At 39.4% G+C, this 27869-nt stretch overlaps 1 protein-coding gene across 3 annotated transcripts in view; it reads left to right on the plus strand.

Annotated features, from left to right (window-relative positions):
- EEA1 (early endosome antigen 1) overlaps nt 1-27869 on the plus strand; it is a 178492-nt gene that overhangs the window by 28421 nt on the left and 122202 nt on the right. For 2 of the 3 annotated variants that reach the window (XM_053584482.1, XM_053584480.1), the window contains exon 2: nt 25774-25866. In XM_053584482.1, the coding sequence (XP_053440457.1) occupies nt 25774-25866 (93 nt within the window). Of the gene's footprint in view, nt 1-25772; nt 25867-27869 lie in introns of those variants that run through there. The other variant, XM_053584484.1, reaches the window with a different exon arrangement.

Below are 27869 nucleotides of genomic sequence, written 5' to 3' on the forward strand. Positions count from 1 at the left end.
GGATTTAACTGAGGTTCTTGATAAATGAGAGTATTATAAGTTAAGCAGTGAGGAAAGCAAACTTTTCCCCTGAGATGGTAAAGAGTTGAGGTGAATAAAGGGTTTGGTTCGCCTATAGTGTGTTTGAGGTGCTCTGGGAAATCCATTACTTGATGTAGTAGGAAAGAACAACTAGAAACGTGGATGTGAAGGCTGGGCATGGTGGGCATGGTGGCTCACGCCTGTAATCTTAACACTCTGGGAGGCTGAGGTGGGTGGATTACCTGAGCTCACAAGTTGGAAACCAGCCTGAGCCAGAGCGAATTTCCTAGGGCAACAATGTGAGACTCTGTCTCTAAAAAAAAAAAAAAAAATAGCCAGGTGTTGTGGTGGGCGCCTGTAGTCCCAGCTACTTGGGTGGCTGAGGCAAGAGAATCACTTGTGGGGTGGTGCCTGTGGCTCAGTGAGTAGGAGGCCGGCCCCATATACAGAGGGTGGCAGGTTTGAACCCGGCCCCAGCCAAACTGCAACAAAAAATAGCCGGGTGTTGTGGCAGATGCCTGTAGTCCCAGCTACTCAGGAGGCTGAGGCAAGAGAATCGCCTAAGCCCAAGAGCTGGAGGTTGCTGTGAGCTCTGATGCTACAGCACTCTACTGAGGGCAACCAAGTGAGACTCTTTGTCTCTAAAAAAAAAAAAGAATCGCTTGAGCTCAAGAGTTTGAGGTAGCTATGAACTTTGATGCCAGAGCACTCTATCGAGGGTAACAAAGTGAGACTATCTAAAAAAAAATGTGGATATGGAGGTATAGAGTATTAAATTAAGTCTCTCCTTTATAATTCAGGTGAGAGATGATGGCAACGTAAGTTAAGGTAGTGGCTAAGAAAGTCGGGAAAGGAAGATAGATTCAGAATTTATGTAGGCAATTGTGTTAACTTGGTAATTGGATGGGAAGGTTAAGGAAGAGACAGGAGTTAAAGGTAAAGCCTTGGATTTAGGCAAGATGAATGTGTGATGGTTTTGTTATCTGAGATGGTGAATGATGATGGGTGAAACATTTGTGAGAAAGATAATGAATTTGATTTTGAATAAACTGACTTTGTGGTACTATTCAGGCATTCAAGTAGAGATATTTATCAGGACCAGAAAATGCCAATTTGAAGTTCAGTAGAGGTCTGGATTAGATTTGGAGTTTTATTATTGGAAGTAAATAAAATCACCTAAAGAGTATATGATAGTAAGCTAAGAGGTCAAGTATGAAAAAGTCCTTGGGAAACCGTCCAGTGCTTATATGAACTCTTCTTTTTTTTTTTTTAACTATGAGGTAGGCATTTTATTGTCATTTCTATAACTAAAACTGAAGTAATTTCTTTTTTTTTTTTTTTTTATAAAATGATAGCTGTGTATATTAATGCGATCATGGGGCACCATACACTGGTTTTATAGACCATTTGACATACTTTCATCACACTGGTTAACATAGCCTTCCTGGCATTTTCTTAGTTATTGTGTTAAGACATTTATATTCTACATTTACTAAGTTTCACATGTACCCTTGTAAGATGCACCGTAGGTGTAATACCACCAATCACCCTACCTCTGCCCATCCACCCGCCTCCCTCCCATCCCTCCCCCCATTCCCCATATTCTCAGGTTATAACTGGGTTATAGCTTTCATATGAAAGCCATAAATTAGTTTCATATTAGGGCTGAGGACATTGGATACTTTTTCTTCCATTCTTGAGATACTTTACTAAGAAGAATATGTTCCAGCTCCATCCATGTAAACATGAAAGAGGTAAATCTCCATCTTTCTTTAAGGCTGCATAATATTCCATGGTGTACATATACCATAATTTATTAATCCATTCATGGATTGGTGGGCACTTGGGCTTTTTCCATGACTTAGGAATTATGAATTGGGCTGCAATAAACATTCTGGTACAAATATCTTTGTTATAATGTGATTTTTGGTCTTCTGGGTATATACCTTGTAGAGGAATCATAGGATTGAATGGCAGATCTATTTTTAGATCTCTGTTTTCCAAACATCTTTCCAAAAGGAATGTATTAATTTGGATTCCCACCAGCAGTATAGAAGTGTTCCCTTTTCTCCACATCCACAGCAACATCTCTAGTCTTGGGATTTTGTGTTATGGGCTAATCTTACTGGAGTTAGATGATATCTCAAAGTAGTTTTGATTTGCATTTCTCTGATGATTAAGGATGATGAGCATTTTTTCATATGTCTGTAGGCCATGCACCTATCTTCTTCAGAGAAGTTTCTCTTCAAGTCCCTTGCCCAGCCTGCGATGGGATCACTTGTTCTTTTCTTGCTTATACGTTTGAGTTCTCTGTGGATTCTGGTTATTAAACCTTTGTCGGAGACATAACCTGCAAATATCTTCTCCCATTCTAAGGGCTGTCTGCTTGCTTTCCTTACTGTGTTCTTGGCTGTGAAGAAGCTTTTTAGTTTGATCAGGTCCCAGTACTGTATTTTTGAAGCTGCTTCAATTGCCCGGGGGGTCCTCCTCATAAAATACTCACCCAGACTGATTTCCTCAAGAGTTTTCCCTGCACTGTCTTCTAGTATTTTTATAGTTTCATGTCTTAAGTTTAAATCTTTAATCCAGTGAGAGACTATCTTACTTAATGGTGAAAGGCGTGGGACTGGTTTCCGTCTTCTGCAGATTGCCAGCCAGTTCACCCAGCACCATTTGTTAAATAGGGGATCTTTTCCCCACTGAATGTTTTTAATTGGCTTGTCAAGGATCAAGTAACCGTAAGTAGCTAGATTCATCTCTTGGTTCTCTATTCTGTTCCATACATCTACCTCTCTGTTTTTGTGCCAGTACCATGCTGTTTTGATCACTATCGATTTATAGTATAGTCTGAGGTCTGGAAGCATGATTCCTCCTGCTTTGTTTTTATCTCTGAGTAATGTCTTGGCTATTTGAGGTTTTCTCTGATTCAATATAAAACGAAGAATATGTTTAAAGATCTTTAAAGTATGACAGTGGAGCTTTGATAGGGATTTCCTTAAAATTGTATATTGCTTTGGGTAATATGGACATTTTAACAATGTTGATTCTTCCCAGCCATGAGCATGATGTGTTTTTTCCATTTGTTAACATTTTCAGCTATTTCTTTTCTTAGCGTTTCATAGTTCTTTTTATAGAGATCTTTCACATCCTTTGTTAGATAAACTCCCTAATATTTCATCTTCTTTGGCACTACTGTGAACGGAATAGAGGGCTTAACTGCTTTTTCAGCTTGACTATTGTTGGTATATATAAAGGCTACTGATTTATGAATGTTGATTTTGTAACCTGAGATGCTGCTGTATTCCTTGATCACTTCTAAGAGTTTTGTAGTAGAATCCCTGGTGTTTTCAAGACATACAGTCATATCATCGGTGAAGAGTGAAAGTTTGATCTCTTCTGACCCTATATGGATACCCTTGATTGCCTTTTCTTCCCTAATTGCGATGGCTATAACTTCTATTACAATGTTAAAGAGCAGTGCAGTCAATGGGCAGCCTTGTCTGGTTCCTGATCTGAGTGGAAATGATTTCAGTTTAACTCCATTCAATATGATATTGGCTGTGGATTTGCTGTAGATGGCCTCTATGAGTTTAAGAAAGGTCCCTTCTATACCAATTTTCTTAAGTGTTCTGATCATGAAGGGATGTTGGATATGATCAAAAGCTTTTTCTACATCAATTGAGAGAATCATATAGTCTTTGTTTTTTAATTTGTTTATGTGCTGAATTATATTTAATAGATTTACATATATTGAACCAGCCTTGAGACCCTGGGATAAAACCAACTTGGTCATGATGTATAATTTGTTTGATGTGTTGCTGGATTCTGTTTGTTAGGATCTTGTTAAATATTTTTGCATCTATATTCATTAGTGATATCGGTCTATAATTTTCTTGTTGGGTCTTTTCCTGGTTTGGGGATCAGGGTGATGTTTGCTTCATAGAACGTGTTGGGTAGTCTTCCTTCTTTTTATATATTTTGGAACAGGTTGAGTAATATAGGTGCTAGCTCCTCTCTAAAGGTTTGGTAGAATTCTGACGTGAAGCCATCTGGTCCCGGACTTTTCTTTTTAGGGAGATTTTGTATGGTTGATGCTATTTCAGAACTTGATATTGGCCTGTTCAACATTTCCACTTGATTGTGGCTAAGTTTTGGAAGGTGACGTGCTTGCAAGTGTTGGTCAGTTTCCTTCAGATTTTCATATTTCTGAGAATAAACTTTCTTGTAATATTCATTAAGGATTTTTTGAATTTCTAAGAGTCTGTTGTTATTTTGTCTTTGTCGTTTCTGATTGATGTAATTAGAGATTTTACTTTTTTTCCTGGTTAGGTTAGCCAAAGGTTTATCTATTTTATTGATGTTTTCAAAAATCAACTTTTTTATTTATTGATCTGTCGTATAATTCTTTTGTTTTGAATTTCATTTAATTCTGCTCTAATTTTGGTTATTTCTTTTCTTCTACAGGGTTTGAGGTTGGAATGTTCTTCCTTTTTCAGTTGCATGAGCTGTCCCATTAAGTTGTTAACTTCCTCTCTTTTCGTTCTCTTGAGGAAGGCTTGCAGTGCTATAAATTTCCCTCTTAGGGCCTTTGCGGTATCCCAGAGGTTCTCATAATTCGTGTCTTCATTGTCGTTTTGTTCCAAGAATTTGGCAATTTACTTCTTAATCTCATCTCTGACCCAGTTATCATTTAGCATAAGGTTATTTAACTTCCATGTTTCTGTATGAGTATGCAGATTCCTGTCGTTACTGAGTTCAACTTTTACTCCATGGTGGTCTGAGAAGATGCAAGGAATAATTTCTATTCCTTTAAATTTACTGAGGGTAGACTTGTGACCTAAGATGTGATCAATTTGGGAGTATGTTCCGTGGGCTGATGAGAAGTATGTGTATTCAATTTTGTTGGGATGAAATGTTCTGTAGATGTCTGCTAAATCCAAATGTTGGATGGTTAGGTTTAAATCTAAAATTTCTTTGCTCAGCTTCTTAATTGGAGGATCTATCCAACACTGCCAAAGGAGTGTTGAAATCTCCGACTATTATGGAGCTGGAGGAAATCAAGTTGCTCATGTCTGTTAGAGTTTCTCTTATAAATTGAGTTGCATTCAGGTTGGGTGCATAGATATTAATAATTGAAATCTCATCATATTGAGTATTGCCCTTAACAAATATGAAGTGACCATTCTTACCCTTTCTTACTTTTGTTGGGTTAAAGCCTATAAATAAAATTACAACACCTGCTTTTTTCTGATTACCATTTGCCTGAAATATGGATGACCATCCTTTCACCCTGAGTCTATATTCATCTTTTAAGGTAAGATGTGACTCTTGTATGCAACAAATATGTGGCCTGAGTTTTTGTATCTAGTCAGCTAAGCTGTGCCTCCTTAGGGGACAGTTTAAGCCATTCACATTAATGGAGCACATTGATAAATCTGGTAAAATTTTGGGTATCGAGTTTTTTGAAAGTCCAGTGGACATTTTTAATCCTTTCACCACTGTGGAAGTTGGAGTTTGATCAGAAGTTTCTGAGTGAGTTTACTTTTGTGGTAGAGGATTGGGCTGGTCATTATGGAGGATAGGTCTGAGAATGTCCTGAAGAGCTGTTTTGGTTATGGCAAATTTCTTCAACATGTGAATGTCATTAAAGTATTTAATTTCTTCCTCATAAATGTAACTCAGTTTAGCTGGATACAGGATCCGGGTTTGAAAGTTATTTTGTTTTAGGAGATTAAAAGTCGATGACGACCCTCTTCTGGCTTGAAAAGTTTCAGCAGAGAGATCTGCAGTAATTCTAATATTCTTCCCTTTGTAGGTAATTGTTTTCTTACGTCTAGCTGCTTTCAGAATTTTCTCCTTCACATTAACTTTTGTGATGTTAATTCTAATGTGCCTGGGGGATGTCTTATTCGGGTTGAGTTGTGCTGGGGTTCTGAAACTGTCTACTATCTGAATTTCGGAATCTCTTGCCGTGTCTGGAAAATTCTCTTTAATAATTTTATGGAGAAGGCCTCTGTGTCTTGCGAAGCTACTTCATTGCTTTCAGGGATTCCAATGAGGTGGATATTAGCCTTCTTCGAATTATCCCAGAGCTTTCTGAGAGAATGATCTGTTTTTACTCTCCATTTCTCTTCCTCTTTGAGAGTTTGGGAGCCTTTAAAAACTTTGTCTTCAGTGTCAGAAATCCTTACTTCTGTTTTGTCCACTCTGTTACTGAGGGATTCTACTGTATTTTTCAGATCTTTGAGGGCTACAAATTCTTGGTTCAGTGCGTCAAAATCTTTGGTGGTTTTGTCTTTAAATTCGTTGAATTCTTGAGACAACTTTTGAATTTTTCCTTGAATTTCTGATTCTAACTTTTGAATTGGTGCTCGAATTTCTAATTCCAAATTTTCCTCCATTCTATTAATCTTGTTTGCAATCCAAATTCTGAATTTGATTTCTGACATCTCTGCTAGCTGTTTGTGAATGGGATCTTCAGTTACATCTGCCATATCTTTCCTTGGGAGGGGGTTGATCTACTCTGGTTATTCATGTTACCTTAGTTTTTCTGCTTATTCCACCCCATTATTTTTTTACACCATATGACTTTTACCCTGGAGCTTTGCAGAGGACCCGTACAGTGCTATGGCCTGAGAAACTGGGGACCTGTTTTGTGTGGTGTGGCTAAGTGGCTCTGACTTGTTTTCGGCCGGTCTCTGTTCGACCCTAGTGAAACAGTTACTCTGGGTTGAAGTCTCAGCTGTGGAGAAATACTAGCAATTAAGTCACCCTGCCCCCCACAGGTAACAATTTGAAAAGGAAAATCAAACCTTCCTACAACCACACACCCATGGCACCACTTTGATAGTCCTCGGGCGATTGGCTCAGTTCAAAAGGTCCAAATCAATTGTCTCAGTCAGTACCCATCTTAGGTGGGAGAGTTTAAAAGGTCTCTGGCAACTAGATCGCAGGGGTCTGCTGACAACTCACATATGATTTGCTCCGGTGCTCCGTTAAGTCAGGAGGACCCACCCAGCAAATAGATTAGTCTGGCAAGGTTGATGCCTCCTTCCCCAGCTTGCACCTCTGTCACACCCAGTCACTGATAACCCTGCAGGGCTGTGTCCCAGTTGCCTCCAATGAGCAGATACTCCAGGGGTTTGCATCTGCCTTAGTTACTGGGAGATCTTTGTCTGCTCCACCAGGCTGCCTCTCTCTGCCACTATCCGGCAAGGGTAGGTGAGGCCTGACATCCTTGGGAGGCTTGGGCTGTTCACTCAGTTCCAGCCCCGCCCCTGATTGATGTTACTGACAGAACAGAACAACTTTGCGGGAATTTGTTTCTGTCCCTGCTAAATTCCCCTGCAGAAGAGAAGCTGTTTTGAGTTCCCAAAACCTGTGCCTCAGGCCCTGTCTGTGCCGCTGTAGTTTGTATTTGCAGCATGGTTAGCTGTTAGTTTCAGCTTCTGCCTGCCCACCTTTGTTTAGGTTGATGATCTCCTGGGGGCCGGGTGCATCTTAGGCTCAGTAAAGCTGTCCTCTGGGTCAGCCCGCCCTGGGAATCTCCCGGCTCTGTGCGTGCATTTTCTAGTCCCTGTGCTCTTTTGCCGGTGGTTGCCACCTGAGAAGATGCCCGGACTCCTCTGGTTGCCCAACACCACTGTTCCCACATGGTTACCTGTCAGCTGACCGTCCTCTCTTCACTCCTGTGCTGCAGAATCAGCACTCACCAGCTGCAGTCCAGGCCTTGTCCACACCCCTTGAGAAATCACCCAAGGTTCTGGACTCCAGGGGGACAGGCCTCCAGACCTCAGAGTGAGAGTGGAGGGGAGTGCTGGGAGCTCAGAATTGCAGGTAGAGAATATATACAGTTTTACACAGTTTCATGCCTGGCAGGAGAGTGCCATGGCAGCCTAGTAGGGTAGATAGGTTCAGTTTTTGGAGGGTCTCTCCCGTGGAGTGTAGTGGGAGGACTTTTGAACTCTGCTTGTTTGTTTATGGGGTACTCTGAGCTGTTCTCATGGGGGAGGTGACTCCTGTCCGCTTAGTGATGGATTTTGTACCTTTTATTTGTGTCCTTGGGGTCACAGCTTGCCTCAGCAGGGTTGCTGTGTGTTCTTCAACCTTCTCTATTGGCGCAGCTCTAATTACTTGCTAAATTTCTGTCCTTTAACTCTCCTTCTGGACAGGAGCCTCTGTGGAAAGCTGGATTCAGTCAGCTATCTTGTCTCTGCCCTCATGAACTTTATTTTTCATGAAACATTATTTGTAATTTGTAAATATGCCTCTTAGTTTATCTGTATGTGAAATTCTCAGCTTTCAATAGTAGGAAAGGGGTAGTGAGGGACCTATCGTATCTTTGGTTATAAATTATAGTATAAGGCTCAGAAGTGTACTTAAAGCTGCTTTCTTAAGATGTACGTGTAGTAGATGGAATTTTAACCTTTTTGAATTTGTGAAAATATTTCTGATTGATTTTTATTTTGGGGTGAGGGTGAAATAGAGTAATAAAGTCAATGTTAGAAGTTATATTTTATAAATTCTCATTTATGTCTTATACATACAGATCCCCTCTAATTTGAAGTTGTATTTCATTTGATTTCTGATACTGGTGTCCTTTCCAGTTTCAGAAATAATTTTGCTAAGTATAAGGTGTGTAGGTTAAGTGCAGGGGCTCCTGCCTATAATCCTAGCACTCTGGGAGGCCAACGTGGGAGGATACCTTGAGCTCAGAAGTTCAAGACCAGTCTGAGGAAGAGGGAGACCCCATCTCTACTAAGAATAGAAAAATTAGACTCTACATAAATAAAAAAAAATTAGGGCGTTGTGGCTGAGGCCTGTAGTCCCAGCTACTTGGGATGTTGAGGCAGGAGAATCACTTGAGTTTGAGGTTTCTGTGAGCTAGACTGACACCATGGCACTCTTGCGCAGGTGATAAGTGAGAGTCTGTCTTAAAAAATAAAAAAAATTGACAATTATCTGTCTCAGTCCTTTCCTGCTGCTATAACAAAATATCCAAGCCTGGGTAATTTATAAAGAAGAAACATTTCCTCACAGTTCTGGAGACTGAAAAGTCTGAGACTAAGACACTGGCTGATTTGGCCTGTGGTATGAGCTGGTCTCTGCTTCAAAGACAGCGCAGCTTGCTGCATGCTGACATGGCGGAGGGGGCAAAGGGAATCAGTGACCTCTCATACGAGGTCACTGGTTCCATTCATGAGGGCTCCACTTTCATGACTTAATCACCCTGCATAGCTCCTACAACTTACAGTGATACTATTATGCTGGTAATTAAATTTTAACTTATGAATTGGTAGGGAATACGTACAGACCATAACAACATTCTACAACAGTGTTTTTTCAAACATTTTTGTAAAAGTGAAAATTTATTTTTAGTCAACTTACCTTTTCCTGGGAGGCTAATGTATCATTGACTCAGTTCTTGTTGGTTTGACCTTTTTTCTAGAGTGATGTGGGATTTGCACAATGTACTAAGCACTTATATTACATTTTTTTCTACATGCAGAGCACTGTTCCTACTTACCTTTTTAGTCATTTTTAATGCTTTGAATGTAAGGAAGATGGAAATTTTAGGTTCTTTATCTTTACTGGCAATTACGTTGTGAAATTGATTTCAGAGTAATTTTTCCATTGAAGTTTTCCTCTTCCTTCTTTATCTTCTCCAGAATGGAGTCTTCTGGAGAGTTTGAGGCTGAGGTGTGTTACGGGTTTAGAAGCTTTGCCTGAGTATATTGGTGGCTATTAGAAAAAATTTTGTTACTCATATATAAAATATTTCCTATATACTGCTATATGCTTTGTTTCTATTATTCTTTGCTATTAGAATAAGACTTTCAGTTACAATTGGAGGAAATAGTTATCAGTTGTTCTAGATGGTCACAGTGTACTTATAAATCTGACATGAAGATTATTTAAATTATACTCAATACACAACTGGTTTGAATTAGATCAGTTATATGTTTCAGAGAAACTTTAGGTGGTTAAAATTTCTTTGATATTTGTTGACCTAAAAGGGAGAAACTGAGGCAAAACTAATCTAATAAGAGAGTTTATTTGGGCTATGCGTGAGGACTGCAACCCAAAGGAACAGATTCTTGTTGCTTTGAATACACTCCTATTAGCAGCAGTTAACAAGTGGATTTTTAAAGGCAAAAATGGCCCTGTGGCTTGGGCTCATATGAAGTTGTTTGTTGGAATTCTCACTGATTTAGAAATAATGTTGGTTTGGCTATCCATTGTTAATCTCTAGGGGTTACAGTGTCTGGTGTGTGTCATTATTAGGTTAATTTATAGCTACCTGTGACAATAGCTAGCAATTTCAAGAGATGAGTATATAACTCAAGAGGGAAGCAGGAAGTGATTGCTCTCTCATTTTAATGTCCCTCTGGTCCTGACACTTGAAAAGGACTCAGGAGATTGCTCAGATAAATTCTTTTTCCAGAGTGATACTTCTTTTTAAGGTATTGCATACTGTAACCAATGATAACACTTTTTCCCTCAGTAGTGTTCTTTCTCAAACTTGTATTTGATTCATTGATAGCACCTTTTACAGAGATTAATGCTGCTTTATAATGTTGATCTCATAGTTGCTGGTAATAAGAATCTGTTTTTTATTATGTATTACCACTGATGTAGGATATCCTGTATATTACCAACAATCTAGGATATCTGTTGCAGACATCTGTTTTTATTTGGTTGAAGTAAATACTTTGAATCACCAAAGCCTACAGCAAGTTGATGTTAATCTAGCGTTCCCTACTATTAAGTTTTGTAGTTTTCTCTGTATGTCATTGTTTCCATTTGTCTGACAAAGAGATAGAGAGATGCTTTTGATGAAATCTTCAAACCTAAAGAGGAAGCATAGTTAATTTTGAGGTTTTTAACATTTTACCAGTGGTGGGATTACTTCCTATTTCTTTCTCATTAGCCTAGAGTGGGGATTGCTCTGGATTGATGGTTCCCAAAATTCATGTGTATTTCACTCACATATTCAGTTGACATTAACCTTCCCTGTTTTCTCTGAGGATGGACTCTGCCTTATGATTCTATCTTTTTTTTTTTTTACCATAAGAAAAAATGTATTTATTAACTATGACAAGTTGAATTGTTGCAAAATCTTTTTTTTTATTGTTAAAACATAGCTATGTACATTAGTGCAATCAAGGGATACAATGTGCTGGTTTCATATACAATCTAAAATAGTCTCATCAAACTGTTCAACGCAGCCTTCATGGCATTTTTTTAGTTATTGTCTGTAGACATTTGTATTCTGCCTTTAGTAGGTTTTGCCTGTACTCATTCTAAGATGCACCATAGGTGTGGCCTCACCCATTATCCTACCATCACCCTAACTTCCCCCCTCCCTTGCCCTTCCTTGGCCCTTTCCTCATAGTCTTGTGCTATAGTTGGGTTATAGCCTTCATGGGAAAGCTATAATTTAGCTTCCTACTAGGGCTGAGTACATTGGATACTTTTTCTTCCATTCCTGAGATACTTTGCTAAGATGTTCCAGCTCCATCCATGTAAACATGAAAGAGGTAAAGTCTCCATCTTTTTTTAAGGCTGCATAATATTCCATGGTATACATGTACTGCAATTTGCTAGTCCATTCGTGGGTCAGTGGGCACTTGGGCTTCTTCCATGACTTAGCAATTATGAATTGGGCTGCAATAAACATTCTGGTTATATTGTGATTTTTTGTTATATTATGATTTTTGGTCTTCTGGGTATAAACCTAGTAAAGGAATTATAGGATCGAATGGCAGGTCTATTTTTAGGTCTGTAAGTATTCTCCAAACATCCTTCCAGAAGGAACATATTAGTGTGCATTCCCACCAGCAGTGTAGAAGTGTGCCCTTTCCTCCACATCCACGCCAACATCTCTGGTTTTGGGATTTTGTTATGTGGGCTACTCTTACTGGGGTTAGGTGATATCTCAAAGTAGCTTTGATTTGCATTTCTCTGATGATTAAGGATGATGAGCTTTTTTTCATGTGTTTGTAGATCGTGCGTCTGTCTTCTTTAGAGAAGTTTCTCTTCAAGTCCCTTGCCCACCCTGAAATGGGATCACATGTTCTTTACTTGTTAATACATATGAATTCTCTGTGGATTCTGGTTATTAGACCTTTATTGGAGATATAACCTGCAAATATTTTCTCCCATTCTGAGGGCTGTCTGTTTGCTTTACTTACTATGTTCTTGGCTGTGCAAAAGCTTTTTAGTTTGATCAGGTCTCAGTAGTGTATTTTTAATACTGCTTCAATTGCCTGGGGAGTCCTCCTCATAAAATATTCACGTAGGCTGATTCCTTCAAGAGTTTTCCCTGCACTTTCTTCAAGTATATTTATAGTTTCATGTCTTAAGTTTAAATCTTTTATCCAGTGAGAGTCTATCTTAGTTAATGGTGAAAGGTGTGGGTCCAGTTTCAATCTTCTACAGGTTGCCAGCCAGTTCACCCAGCACCATTTGTTAAATAGGGAATCTTTTCCCCACTGAATGTTTTTCATTGGCTTGTCAAAGATCAAATAAGGGTAAGTAGCTGGATTCATCTCTTGGTTCTCTATTCTGTTCCAGATATCTACTTCTCTGTTTTTGTGCCAATACCATGCTGTTATGGTCACTATCGATTTATAGTACAGTCTCAGGTTTGGTAGCGTGATTCCTTCTGTTGTGTTTTTATTGCTGAGTAATGTTTTGGCTATTTGAGGTATTTTCTGATTTTATATAAAACGAATATTATTTTTTCAAGATCTTTAAAATATGACAATGGAGCTTTAATAGGAATTGCATTAAAATTATATATTGCTTTGGGTAGTATAGACATTTTAACAATGTTGATTCTTCCCAGTCATGAGCATGGTATGTTTTTCCATTTGTTAACATCTTCAGCTATTGCTTTTCTTAAAGTTTCATAGTTCTCTTTGTAGAGATCTTTCACGTCCTTTGTTAGGTATACTCCAAAATATTTCATCTTCTTTGGCACTACTGTGAAAGGAATAGAGTCCTTGAGTGTTTTTTCAGCTTGGTTATTTTTGGTATATATAAAGGCTACAGATTTATGGGTGTTGATTTTGTAGCCTAAGACATTGCTGTATTCCTTGATCACTTCTAAAAGTTTTGTAGTAGAATCCCTAGTGTTTTCCAGATGTACGATCATATCATCTGCGAAGAGTGAAAGTTTGACCTTTTCTGACCCTATGTGGATACCCTTGATTGCCTTTTCTTCCCTAATTGCAATGGCTAAAACTTCCATTACAATGTTGAAGAACAATGGAGACAATGGGCAACCTTGCCTGGTTCCTGATCTAAGTGGAAATGATTTCAATTTAACTCCATTCAATATGATATTGGCTGTGGGTTTGCTGTAGATGGCCTCTATTAGTTTAAGAAATGTCCCTTCTATACCAATTTTCTTAAGTGTTCTGATCATGAAGGGATGCTGGATATTATCAGAAGCTTTTTCTGCATCAATTGAAAGAATCATATGGTCCTTAGTTTTTAGTTTGTTTACGTGCTGAATTACATTTATAGATTTATGTATATTGAACCAGCCTTGAGACCCTGAGATAAGTCCCACTAGGTCGTGGTGTATAATTTTTTTGATGTGTTGTTGGATTCTGTTTGTTAGGATCTTATTGAGTCTTTTAGCATCAATATTCATTAGTGATATTGGTCTATAATTTTCTTTTCTTGTTGGGTCTTTTCCTCGTTTTGGGATCAAGGTGATGTTTGCTTCATAGAATGTGTTGGGTAATATTCCTTCTTTTTGTATATTTTGGAAGAGGTTTAGTAATATAGGTACTAGTTCTTCTTTATAGGTTAGGTAGAATTCTGACGTAAAGCCATCTGGTCCTGGGCTTTTCTTTTTAGGGAGATTTTATATAGTTGATGCTATTTCAGAACTTGATATAGGCCTGTTCAACATTTTCACTTCATTCTGGCTAAGTCTTGGTAGGTGGCGTACTTCCAGCTATTAGTCGATTTATTTCAGATTTTCATATTTCTGAGAGTAGAGTTTCTTGTAGTATTAGTTAAGTATGTTTTGAATTTCTGAGGGGTCTGTTGTTATTTCATTGTTACTATTTCTGATAGATGAAATTAGAGATTTTACTCTTTTTTTCTGGTTAGGTTAGCTAACGGTTTATCTATTTTATTGGTCTTTTCAAAAAACCAATTTTGGATTAAATAATCTATTGTATAATTCTTTTTTTTCAATTTCATTTAATTCTGCTCTGATTTTGCTTATTTCTTTTATTCTGCTGGGTTTGGGGTTGGAGTATTCTTCCTTTTCTAGTTGCTTGAGATGTCCCATAAGTTATTAACTTCCTCTCTTTTCGTTTTCTTGAGGAAGGCTTGCAGTGCTATAAATTTCCCTCTTAAGAATGCTTTTGCAGTATCCCAGAGGTTCTGGTAATTTGTGTCTTGATTGTTGTTTTGTTCCTTCAATTTGTTGATTTCCTTCTTTTTTTTTTTTATTGTTGGGGATTCATTGAGGGTACAATAAGCCAGGTTACACTGATTGCAATTGTTAGGTAAAGTCCCTCTTGCAATCATGTCTTGCCCCCATAAAGTGTAACACACACCAAGGCCCCACCGACCTCCCTCCTTCCCTCTTTCTGTTTCCCCCCCATAACCATAATTGTCATTAATTGTCCTCATATCAAAATTGAGTACATAGGATTCATGCTTCTCCATTCTTGTGATGCTTTACTAAGAATAATGTCTTCCACTTCTATCCAGGTTAATACGAAGGATGTAAAGTCTCCATTTTTTTAATGGCTGAATAGTATTCCATGGTATACATATACCACAACTTGTTAATCCATTCCTGGGTTGGTGGGCATTTAGGCTGTTTCCACATTTTGGCGATTGTAAATTGAGCTGCAATAAACAGTCTAGTACAAGTGTCCTTATGATAAAAGGATTTCTTTCCTTCTGGGTAGATGCCCGTAATGGGATTGCAGGATCAAATGGGAGGTCTAGCTTGAGTGCTTTGAGGTTTCTCCATACTTCCTTCCAAAAATGTTGTACTAGTTTGCAGTCCCACCAGCAGTGTAAAAGTGTTCCCTTCTCTCCACATCCACGCCGGCATCTGCAGTTTTGAGATTTTGTGATGTGGGCCATTCTCACTGGGGTTAGATGATATCTCAGGGTTGTTTTGATTTGCATTTCTCTAATATATAGAGATGATGAACATTTTTTCATGTGTTTGTTAGCCATTCGTCTGTCGTCTTTAGAGAAAGTTCTATTCGTATCTCTTGCCCATTGATATAAGGGATTGTTGGCTTTATTCATGTGGATTAATTTGAGTTCTCTATAGATCCTAGTTATCAAGCTTTTGTCTGATTGAAAATATGCAAATATCCTTTCCCATTGTGTAGGTTGTCTCTTTGCTTTAGTTATTGTCTCCTTAGCTGTACAGAAGCTTTTCAGTTTAATGAAGTCCCATTTGTTTATTTTTGTGGTGGTTGCAATTGCCATGGCAGTCTTCTTCATGAAGTCTTTCCCCAGGCCAATCTCTTCCAGTGTTTTTCCTATGCTTTCTTTGAGGATTTTTATTGTTTCATGCCTTAAATTTAAGTCCTTTATCCATCTTGAATCAATTTTTGTGAGTGGGGAAAGGTGTGGGTCCAGTTTCCTTCAGTGTTTCCATCATTTCTTTCATTGTTTTCAACATGTGTATTCTAAATTCCCTTTCTGTCATTCCTAACATTTCTGTATAGGTGGAATCCTCTGGAGTAGCTACCTCATGGTCCCTTGGTGGGGTTGTTCTGGACTGGTTCTTCATGTTGCCTGGAGTTTTCTGCTGATTCTTCCTCATGAGTGATTTCTTTTATCTGTTTCCTTGCCCTAATTTTCCTTTCACTTCCTCTTGCTCTTTAAGTTCTCGTGCCTGTGGACTAAGGGTTACAGGACCAGAAGGGTGAGAAGGTTGAAGAGCAAAAAAGGCATGAAAGAAAGGAGGACCGAGTGAAAAGAAAAAAAAAAAAGAAAAATAGAGAAAGGAGAGGGGGTGGGTAAAAGGAATATTGACAAAAAGAAGAGAGGCACAGAAAGAGGGAGACAGAGCAATATAGGTGTATAGTAGGGTACTTTGATACAACCTTAAAAAAAAAAACCACCTTCTGGTGATGCCCAGTTGGGTGGTTCCCTTGAAGTCAGCAGCTCTTTGCTAACCTGATCAGACATAGTACCCCACCTCCACCAAGTAGAGAGGAAAGACAAAAATGCTATAAATCAAACCAAAACAAGCAAACAGAAAACTTTACGGGATAAAATCGGCTGGAAAAAACAAATAATAGTGGTAGAAACCCTAACTAAAATGAAGGTCTAAGTATTGAAATAGGCAGCAATGGGAAATTATAATTAAACTAGAAAAATTGAGAAAGAAAAAGGATCTGTATGGAAAAGGTTGAACTTAAAAAACAAAACAACAATCTACAACTTCAAAATAAACAAGGAAAACAACCAAACCAAAAAAAAAAAAAAAACACAACCAAAAACAAAGCAGTATGTATATGTTATTGAATATTGTCTGGGCAACACGTGGTCTTCTGGGGTATGAGATGTTAATCACAGTTCTGATACGACTGGAGGCTGCTAGTTTCTCAAACCCCAACAGGTAGACACCCTAAATCTCTCTTCAACCCACTTAAAAGGCACTTTGCGCTTGTTCAGTTGCTGAGCAGAAGCTTTCCCAGGGAAGTGCTTGTCGCTGGAATCACTGCTGAAGTGGCTATCCACTTACCCTGTGTGCCAAAACTGGTCTCCCTCTTCCCCTGAGGGTTAGGGCTGCAAGGCGGCTCAGACCCCACCCTTAGGCTACTTTGTGGCTGGGTTACCAGCTCCCACCCATTTCCAGCTCTGTGACCCTGAGGGCGGAGCTTGCCGGGGCAGATAGCTCACAATGGCTGCCTGTGACCCAGAGCCAAACACTATTAGCTCTGTCTGGCTCAGCGGCCCAGACTGGGGCCCCAGACAAAGGCCAAAGTTCTCGCACTCCTGCTCAGGCTCTCCCCAAGGCAGTTCAGCTGAGTGCCAAGTCCAAAGACACCAAAACAGTTCACAGGTAAGGCCTTTCTGGTTTGCAGTCTGGCTGCTACAAACTTACAGTTGCGGGTGGGTTTAGACGGATTGAACTCACGCGACCACTTGCCGGTTTTCCACTGTTTTAGTCCTTCTCTTGGGTTCCAGAAGTCTCTCGCTGACTCCCTGTATCCTCTCAGGGGTGATGATAGGCAGATCCCAGCAGCCAGAGATGCCTGGAGTCCTATCTCCCCAGACTCACGGTTCCCAGATGCAAGGAAGCTGTTACTCGGCTGCCATCTTGCTCCGCCTCCATTGATTTCCTTCTTAATCTCGTCTATAACCCATCTACCCTTCAGCATAAGGTTGTTTAGCTTCCATGTTTTTGTATGGGTATGCAGGTTCCTGTTGTTATTGAGTTCAACTTTTATTCCATGATGGTCTGAGAAGATGCAAGGAATAATTTCTAATTTAAATTTGCTGAGGTTAGATTTGTGGCCTAGTATGTGGTCGATTTTGAAGTATGTTCTGTGGGGTGATGAGAAGAATGTGTATTCAGTTTTGTTGGGATGAAATGTTCTGTAGATGTCTGTTACGTCCAGATGTTGAATGGTTAAGTTTAAATCTGAAATTTCTTTGCTTAGCTTCTTTTTGGAGGATCTATCCAGGACTGCTAAAGGGGTGTTAAAATCTCCAACTACTATGGATTTGGACGAGATCAAGTGGCTCATGTCTGTTAGAGTTTCTCTTATAAATTGAGGTGCATTCTGGTTGGGTGCGTAAATATTAATAATTGAACTCTCATCATATTGAGTATTGCCTTTAACAAATATGAAGTGTCCATCCCTATCCTTCCTTACTTCGGTTGGTTTAAAGCCTATTGTGTCTGCGAATAGGATTGCAATGCCTGCTTTTTTCTGCTTTCCATTTGCCTGGAGTATAGATGACCATCCCTTCACCTTAAGTCTATATTTGTCTTTTAATGTAAGATGCGATTTTTGTATGCAGCAGATATCTGACTTGAGTTGTTGTATCCAGTCAGCCAACCTGTGCCTCTTTAGAGGACAATTTAAACCATTCACATTAATTGAGAATATTGATAAGCCTTTCGAGAGACTGGTGAACATTTTTAATCCTTTTGCGACTGTGGAAGTTGGAATTTGATCAAAATTTTCTGGATGGGTTTACTTTTGTGGTGGAGGATTACGCTGGACTTTATGGAAGATAGGTCTGAGAATATCTTGGAGAGCTGGTTTAGTTATGGCAAAGTTCTTCTACATGTGAATGGCAGTGAAGTATTTAATTTCTCCATCATAAATGAAACTCAGTTTAGCTGGGTACAGGATCCTGAGTTGAAGGTTATTTTGTTTTAGGAGATTTAAAGTCAATGACCATCCACTTCTAGCTTGAAGGTTTTCAGCAGAGAGATCTGCAGTTATCTAATACTCTTGCCCTAGTAGGTGATGGTTTTCTTTCATCTGGCTGCTTTGAGAATTTTCTCCTTCATATTAACTTTAGTGAAGTTGATTTTGGTATGTCTAGGGCATGTTTTATTTGGGTTGAATCGTGCTGGAGTTGTGTAACTGCCTGCTATCTGAATTTAAGAATCTCTCTGCATGTCCAGAAAGTTCTTCTTCATAATCTCATGAGAAGAGACTGTGTGCCTTGTGAAGCCTCTTGGTCACTTTCAGGGATCCCTATAAGATGAATATTGGTTTTCTTCTAATTATCCCAGAGCTCTCTGATAGAGTGATCTGTTTCTCTACCTCTTTGAGAGTTTGTGAGCGTTCAAAAGCTTTGTCTTCAATGTCAGAAATACTTTCTTCTGCTTGCTCCGTTCTGTTACTGAGGGATTGTACTGTGTTTCTCAGATCTTTGAGGGCTGCAACTTCTTGTCTCAATGAGTCAAAATATTTGGTCATTTGGTCTTTGAAATCGTTGAATTCTTGAGATATCTTTTGGGTTAATGCTTGGAATGCTAATTCGATCTTATTTGCTATCCAGATTCTGAATTTGATTTCTGACATCTCAGCTATTTGTTTGTGCATGGGATCTTGTGCTGTGTCTGCCCCATTGATCCTTGGGTGAGTTTATCTACTCTGATTATTCATATTGCCAGAGTTTTTCTGTTGATTTCGCCTCATGATTGTTTTTCATCGTTGTCTCTGGCTGTAGTCAGAGTTGGGGAGGTGTTTCTCCAAGATTAGACCCCAGCGCGATCCCTCTATTGTTGCTGGATCTTTGTAGGGAGTGGCCCTGTGTAGTTCATCTTGGGCTGCCCCAGCTGGGAAGTTCTGGTTGTGGAAGCAGCTCAGAGTGCGACACATCCATATCCAGCAACAGGGCGGTAGGTGGTGGAATGGTTCTGGGAGTGCCTGGTGCCTAGTCACTTCGGCACAGGGAGCCCAAGTCTCCTGCAGTCTCTGGCCAGAAGAAGGGCTCTGCGCAGGTGCAGGGAGGGCTCCAGAGGGCATGCGGCTACCAAAGTCCCTGGCCAGATGCGCGGGCCAGTGTTGAGGCCGAGAGGGTACAGGAGGGAGGACGCAGGGTTGTGGGGCTCCTGTAGTTCCTTGTCACGGCATGCGGAGGCCCAGCGGGTGTGTGTCGTAGGTCCGGGTGGCGGCAAGCCTGGGAGTTTGAGGTTGCTGTGAGCTGTGACATCAGGGCACTCTACCCAGGGCAACAGCCCAAGGCTCCAGTGTGCCAAAACCGGTCTCACTCTGCTCTTGATGGTTAAGGCTGTAAGGCAGCTCAGTTCCCGCCTTTAGGCTGCTTAGTCACTAGGTTACTATCTCCCGCCTGATCCTTGCTCTGGGACCCTGAGGGTGGAACTTGCCTGGGCAGTTCTCTCACAATTGCTCCCTGCATCCCTCAGCCGAACACTATTAGCTCCGTCTGGCTCAGCCGCTCAGTCTGGAGCCCTAGACGATGCCCAAAGTTCTCTGCACTCTTGCTCAAGCTCTCCCCAAGGCAGTTCAACTTAGTGCCAAGTCCAGAAACACCAAAACAGTTCACAGGTAAGGCCTTTCTGGTTTCCAGTCTCACTGCTGCTTGTACTTAACGGCTGCCGGCAGGATTAGGTTGATCAATCACATGCAACCATTTGCCAGTTTTCCACTGTTTTTGTCTTCCTCTTGGGGTCCAGAAGTCCCTAGCTCACTCCCTGTATCCTCAAAGCGATGATTATAGGCAGATCCCACCAGCGAGAGATGCCTGGAGTCTTATCTCCCCAGACTCACTGTGCCCAGTTGCAGGGAAGCTGTTACTCGGCTGCCATCTTGCTCCACCTCGTTCAAGCATTCCACTCATTCCATCATTTTGGGTGGTGTCTCCTGTTCATGACAGGTAAATAGAGACTGACTGTGTCTAGTGCTTCGTATTTTGTTTATCTTTGGCTGGAGATTCATTTTGTGTTCTTTATCTTCAGAGTGTTATTTGAAATTCTGCCACTTTCTGCCTCTTTTGGATAAGCCTCAGGATGTGATTGTTGCTTAGTGGATAGTATACAACTATTACCCCCTCTGTTTCTAACCAATGTTTGGTTTCCTTTTGTCACTTGTAATTAAGATACTTGTCTCTTCTTTCTGAAGTCTGCCTCTGATAGTCTCTAGTCATCTGTATTGAAAACATATCTATACAAGGTAATGTTCCTTCCTTGTCATTCTTTAGGCAGACTCTGAGTTCTTCTGAGACTCCTAAAGAAGATAAGTACTTTTAAAAAGATATTTTTAAAAAGATACTTAAAAAGATACAATTTCCTTTCCCACTGTTGCCTTGGCATTCTAGGTTAATATTCTACCCAGAATATAAAATAAGAGTTTAAATTAATCTTATACCCTCCTTTGAGGGAGTCTTGTTTCAGAGGAGTTTGGGAGTTTCCCTGTAGCTTGATTGCCAGTTGTTATTTCCTATCTGTCCCATTTTCCAATTTATGTAAGAGTAATAAGCATACGTCAGAGGTATTGTGGTTCGGTTGTAGACCACTGCCATAAAGCAAATGCAGCAATAAAGTGAGTCATATATATTTTTTTGTTTCTCAATCTAGTGCATATAAAAATTATGTTTACATTATTTATATATATGTAGTCTTTTAAGTGGGTAATAGCATTACGTGTAGAGAAACAAAATGCTAAAAAATGGTTTGTTTGTGGAAAGTTGATATTAATGTTTGCTGACTGATCAGGGTAGTGGTTGCTGAAGGTAGGACTGGCTGTGGCAATTTCTTAAAATAAAACTTAACATTGAAGTTTGTGACTTTACTTCAATTCACTATTCCTTTCAGGAAAGATTTCTCTGTAGTACATGATGCCGTTTCCTAGCATTTTATCCACAGTAGAACTACATTTAAAATTGTATTCAGGCTCGGCACTTGTAGCACAGTAATTGAGGTGCCAGCCCATACATCGAGGGTGGCCAGTTTGAACCTGGCCTGGGCCAGCTGAACAGCAATGACTATTGCAAAAAGATAGCTGGGCAATGTGGTGGGTGCCTGTATAGTCCTAGCTACTTGCGAGGCTGAGGCAAGTGAATTGCTGGAGCTCAAGAGTTTGAGGTTGCTGTGAGCTATGACACCATTGCACTCTACCCCGGGTGACATAGTGAGACTCTTTCTCAACAACCACAACAACAACAACAAAAATAAAATGGGATTTAGTTCTTTCAAACCCTGCTGCTGGTTTTCTTTTTTTTTTTTTAAGGAACAGAGTCTCACTTTATTGCCTTTGATAGAGTGCTGTGGTGTCACAGCTCACAGCAACCTCCAACTCCTAGGCTTAGGTGATTCTCTTGCTTCAGCCTCCCGAATAGCTGGGACTACAGGCGCCCTCCACAACACCTGGCTATTTTTTGTTGCAGTTTGGCTGGGGCTGGGTTCGAACCTGCCACCTTCAGTATATGGGACTGGTGCCCTACCCACTGAGCCACAGGCGCCAACCCTGCTGCTGGTTTTTCAATTAAGTTTATGTAATATTCTAAATCTTTTGTAGTCATTTCAACATTTATAGCATCTTTCACTAGGAGTAGATTCCATCTCAAGAAACCACTTTCTTTGCTCATCCAGAAGGAGCAATTCCTCATTCTTTGGAGTTTTATCAGGAGATTGCGGCAGTTCAGTCCATCTTCAGGCTCCAAGGTGTGACTAAAGTGCTCTACGAACTAATTCTTCTACTCTTTGCTGTTTCTACTTCATCTGCGTGGCTTCCTCCACTGGAGTCTTGAACCCTTTAAATTTATCCATGACTCTTGTTATTATTGATATTTTGACCTCTTCCATTAATAATAAATGTTCTTAATGGCATCTAGAATGGTGAATTCTTTCCAGATAGTTTTCAATTTACTGTGCCCAGACCCATAAGAGGAGTCACTATCTATGTCAGCTACAGCCTTACAAAATGTATTTTTTAAATATAATAATAAGACTTGAACATCAAAATTACTGCTGTTCCGTGGGCTGCAGAATGGATGTTATATTAGCAGGCCTGGGCAAACAGGCTTTATACATCTCCATCAGAGCTCTTGGGTGACAAGGTGCATTGTCAATGAACAGTAATCTTTTGAAAGCAGTCTTGTTTCTTAGCAGTAGGTTTAACAATGTGCTTAAAATATCCACTAATCCATACTATAAACAGATATAGATAAATAAATAGATATGCTGTCATCAAGACTTTGTTGTTCTATTTATAGAGCACAAGCGGAGTGATTTAGCATAATCCTTAAGGGCCCTAGGATTTTAACAATGGTGTTAATCAGTATTGGTTTTAACTGAGTCACCAGCTGCATTAGCCCCAAACAGAAGAGTCAGCCTGTGCTTTGAAGCTTTACAGGTAGGCATTAACTTTTCTGTAGCTATGGGAGTTCTAGACGGCATCTTCTTCCAACAGAAGGCTGCTTTGTCTACATTGAAAATCTGTTGTTTGGTGTTGCCTCCTTTATCAGTTATCTTAGCTAAATTTTCTGGGTAACTTGCTGCAGCTTCTCCAGCAGCACTTGCTGCTTCGCTTTGTACTCTTTGTTATGGGGACGGTGTCCTTTCTTAAATCTTCTTAACTGACCTCTGTGTCAAGACTTTCCTTCTGCAGTTTTCTCACCTCGCTCAGGCTTCATAGGATTGGAGAGAAAGGGCCTCTTGCCCTGGATTAGACTTTAACTTAAGGGAATGTTGTGGCTGATTTTATCTTCTTTTCAGACCACTAAACTTAATTCATTGCAGCAGTAAAAGACCATTTTAGGGTCTTAACATTTGTGTGTTCACTGGAGTAGCACTTTTAATTTCCTTCAAGAACTTCTTTGCTTCACAACTTGGCCTAGCTTTCAGTCCTTCTCAGCTTTCAATATGTCTTCCCCACTAAGCTTAATCATCTTTAGGATTTTTTTTTTTTGAGACAGCGTCTCCAGCTGTCATCCTGGGTAGAGTGCCATGGCATCATAGCTCACAGACACCTCTAACTCGGGCTCAAGAGTTCCTCTTGCCTCAATTTTTCTATTTTAGTAGAGACGGTGGGGTCTCACTTTTGTTCAGGCTGGTCTTGAACTCGTGAGCTCAAGCAGTCTACTTGCCTTGACCTCCTAGGGTGCTAGGATTACAGGCGTGAGCCACTGCACTCGGCAAGGTTTTATTTTATTTTATTTTTATTAAATCATAGCTGTGTACGATAATGCAATCTTGAGGTTTTGAGTTTTAAAGTGAGAGAACTGAGACTTTCTTTTATTTGCCCACTTAGAGGTCACTGTAGGGCGACCAGTTGGCCTAATTTTAATGTTATCATGTCTCAGTGAGTAAGGGAGGCCCAAGGAGAGGGAGAGAGACTGGGGAATGGCTGTGGTAGGTGGAGAAATCAGAACACACATAGCATTTATCAATTAAGTTTCGCCTCTTATGTGGGCATGGTTCCTGGTGCTGCAAACGATAGTCACATCAAAGATCACTAATCACAGATCACTGTAACAGATGTAAAACAAATGAAAAAGTGTGAAATGTTATGAAAATTACAAAATAGGACCCAGAGACACAAAATCAGCATAAGCTTTTGGAAAAACAGCACTGATATACCTGCTTGGTGCAGTGTTGATGTAAGGCCTTGTAGAAAGTACAGGATCTGTGAAGCACAATAAAGCCGCACACTATAAAATGAGGTATGCCTTTAAATAAACGAGCAAAGTATCTGCATAATGAAAAAAGAAATCAAAGGAATGTTGGTTACTCAGTTGGATAAGTTTGCTTATCTTTAACAGAAAACTTTTTTCAACATAAAAGATAATTTAAGTATGGATCTAAAATTCTGAAAAAAAGTGTAGTGAAAACAAAAACTGAAAAACTAAAAACCAAACCTCTTGTACTGTCTTGCTATGGAAATTAATTATTATTTGTGTTGGTAATATTTTTATGATTTTTGTCTATAGTTTTTATTTATAATTATACTGTAAATTTTTCCATCTTACGTTGTTTTTATAAATCATTTGGGTTGATGAATTCAAAATTGTTAACAGTTCATTTCTATTTGGCATTTAGTTTGAATTTTAGTAGTGACATACATGTGTGCTGAGTAGTTTTCAGTCTTAGGTACTTGAGGGGCATTTCATGATGTCTAGCAGAGAAGCGCTGTCAGTCAGTGGTTAAGAACCACCCTGCTCGAATTAAAATCCTTTCTTCCATTCATTAACCATATGACTTTGGGCAAGTTACTTAATCTCTATGCCTTGGTTCTCTCTGGTGTAAAATGTGGGTAATGCATGTACCATATATATTTTTGATGAGAATTATTGCATCAGTTTTTGTGCTCTAAATCTCTTTTTGTCCAGTTTTTTTATGAGATTTGAAATTCTTTTAAAGGGACACTAAAATATTAACGAATGGTAATGTTATATGATCAATGTTGCAGGGGAATTAAAAGATCTTTAACCCTCTGAAATGTGTCTTGGTGGTGTCATACCACGTATTGGGGTCAAACTGAGTGGTAGATAAGGGGTGACTAGATAGTTTGGGCTTTATTGGCTGTTTTTGCACCCTTTGAATCATTGTAGTTTTAGTTTTGTGTAGTAAAGAGAGCAGCACAAGAGGAATTAAAAGATCCTCATTTAGGTTCAGGTGTGTAATCCTAGCATTCTGGGAGGCCGAGGTGGGTGGATTGTCTGAGCTCACAAGTTCGAGACCAGCCTGAGCAAGAGCAAGACCTCATGTCAAAAAAACTAGACAGGCGGTATAGTGGGCATCTGTAATCCCAGCTACTTGGGAGGCTGAGGCAAGAGGAACACTTGAGCTTAAGTGTTTGAGGTTGCCGTGAGGTGAGGGTGACAAAGCGAGACTGTCTCCAAAACAGAACAAAATAAAAGGTCCTCATTTTAGTTCTGCTTCTTTCTGATTTTTGTTAACAGTATAATTATGAGCAAGTCACTTAGCTGCTTTAAATCTGTTTTCTCCTCAGTAGAGGTAGCGTATACTTTGCCTGTCTTAGAGATGTCATGATGATTAAATAAGATGTTTTGTGCAGGTCACTTGAAGACCGTAAAGCATTGTATATATAAAAATAATTTAAACTGAGAGAATGCACGTACAAGTCCTCATATAGTTATTAGGTACAGTTTTCCATAAAGGATAATCTTAGTACTATTTGTTATTGTGAAGACATCCACTTATCTCACGTGCAAAGGTTTAGATTATTAAATGGCTTATAAATATATTGTTAATATTTGCTCTGATTTTTTTTCCCTCTTCTGTTTGTGTTTCAGACTCCTGGGAGAGTTGGCTCTCAAGGTTCTGATTTAGATTCATCAGCAGCTCCTATAAATACAGTGGATGTCAATAATGAAAGCTCTTCAGAGGTATGAAAATAACAAGTTGGCAGTGAAGTTCAATATTATTTAAGGGAAAATTAGCAAACATTTAGTGTAACAATTGGTGACTTAAACTTGTCTTTTGTAGGAAAAATTCTCATCAGTTTTTCTTACAAATTGGAATGTGACCTTTGAATCATACTTTTAGTTTACACCTGGCTTAGTTGTGTGACTAAGAAAGTGGATGGTAAGACTCTGAAAAATAACATTGCCAGTTTGTCTTTAATGCTTTAATCTCAAGTTAATGAAGGTTTTTAAGAAGTCTGTTTATAAGGAATTACTGGTTGATTAGTATCTCTCTGTGTGTATGTGTGTGTGTGTGTATACCATCATGAACTACTGGGCTAACGAAAAATTGGGTTTGCTGAAAAATGTATATATTATTTACTGTCTTCATTAGGACTTTGTAAGAACTTTTATCTTTGATATCTTATTTACAAACCAAGAGAAAGTTATGTAAGTCTAAAAAGTAACCCAAATTTTTATGAAAGTTAGCCTTAATAGTTGCATTCTTTTTATTACTTTTAATAAACAAGTAACATTTTTTCATTATTGAAAAGTATATAAGGAAAATGAAGAACATAAAAATTACCCATAATACTGCCACTAAGAGATCAATACACTCACATTTTGCTCTGACAGTTTTTTTCAGTTGCCCCTTCCTAAGTCCAACCGACCCACTATCCCATCTCCCTTTTCTTTTCTGTCCTCTTACCCACCTCTTGGTCTATCTTGTATGCGTTTCTGGGTATTTCTCTCTTTTTATTCAATCATATTTCTGTTTTTTTTTTTGTTTGTGTTTTTTTTTTTTTGAGACAGAGTCTCAGTTCGTTACCCTTGGTAGAGTGCTGTGGCAACCTCAAACTCCTGGAGTTAAGCGATTCTCTTGCCTCAGCCTCCCAAGTAGGTAGCTGGGACTACAGGCACCCCCCACAATGCTTGGCTATTTTTAGAGATGAGGTCTCGCTCTGGCTCATGCTGGTCTCGAACCACTGAGCTCAGGCAGTCCACCTGCCTTGGCCTCCCAAGTGCTGGGATTACAGTATAGTGAGCCACTGTATCCAGCCAATCATCTTTCTGTTTCGTCTCTCTCTGACTGTTTCGTCATCATCTGACTTCCAGTATATGCATAGTAACCATAGTAAGATTTAAGATGATCGTGAGAAGAAGAAACCTGTCACTTGAGCTTTATTAAAGATCTTGCAAGAAAAAGAGCATTTTCTTTACTAAGAAAAATGTTCCCTGCTGTGTTCGTGCTATGATGGGCTCAGGGTGCTTGGTTGTAACCAAGAAAAGGAATCCAGCAATAATTATTGACCTCAGTCAGAATAAAAAAAAGAACAAAAGCCAACTCTCATATGGCAATACTGCTTATTTTCTTTCATTCTTTTTTTTTTTTTTTTTGAGATAGAGTCCTACTATGTTGCCTTTGGTAGAGTGCTGTGGTGTCACAGCTCACAGCAACCTCAAACTCTTGGGCTTAAGCGATTCTCTTGCCTCAGGCTCCCAAGTAGCTGGGACTACAGGCACCCACCACAACGCCCGGCTCTTTTTTGTTGCAGTCGTCACTGTTGTTTAGCTGGCCTGTGTCGGGTTCGAACCCTCCACCCTTTGTGGCTGGCACCATAACCACTGTGCTATGGGCACCAAGCCTGCTTATTTTCTGGATAAAGTAATTTTCCTACTTTGTGAGGTTATTATTTTATGCTTTCTTTATCCTAAAATCTGCCATTTCTCTTGCCCTCTTTTTTATCTTTGCTTAATTACCTTCTATATCATTAATAATGTAGGAACCATCAGATAAATGTTCCTGTTTTATCACCGAAATTATACTTACACTAATACTATGTATTTTCTTTGTTCCTTTCGTACACAAAAGACAGGCTACTTTATTATTAAAGTTCAGTTCTTTTTCTTGGGCCCTAGATTCCATTCTCCCTCATTCTCAACTTATCTTTTCTCCTTCCTGCCACTTTATTATTTCCATCAAT

This window comes from Nycticebus coucang, chromosome 3, assembly GCF_027406575.1.
Source record: "Nycticebus coucang isolate mNycCou1 chromosome 3, mNycCou1.pri, whole genome shotgun sequence".
In the NCBI taxonomy this organism is placed as follows: Eukaryota; Metazoa; Chordata; class Mammalia; order Primates; family Lorisidae; genus Nycticebus; species Nycticebus coucang.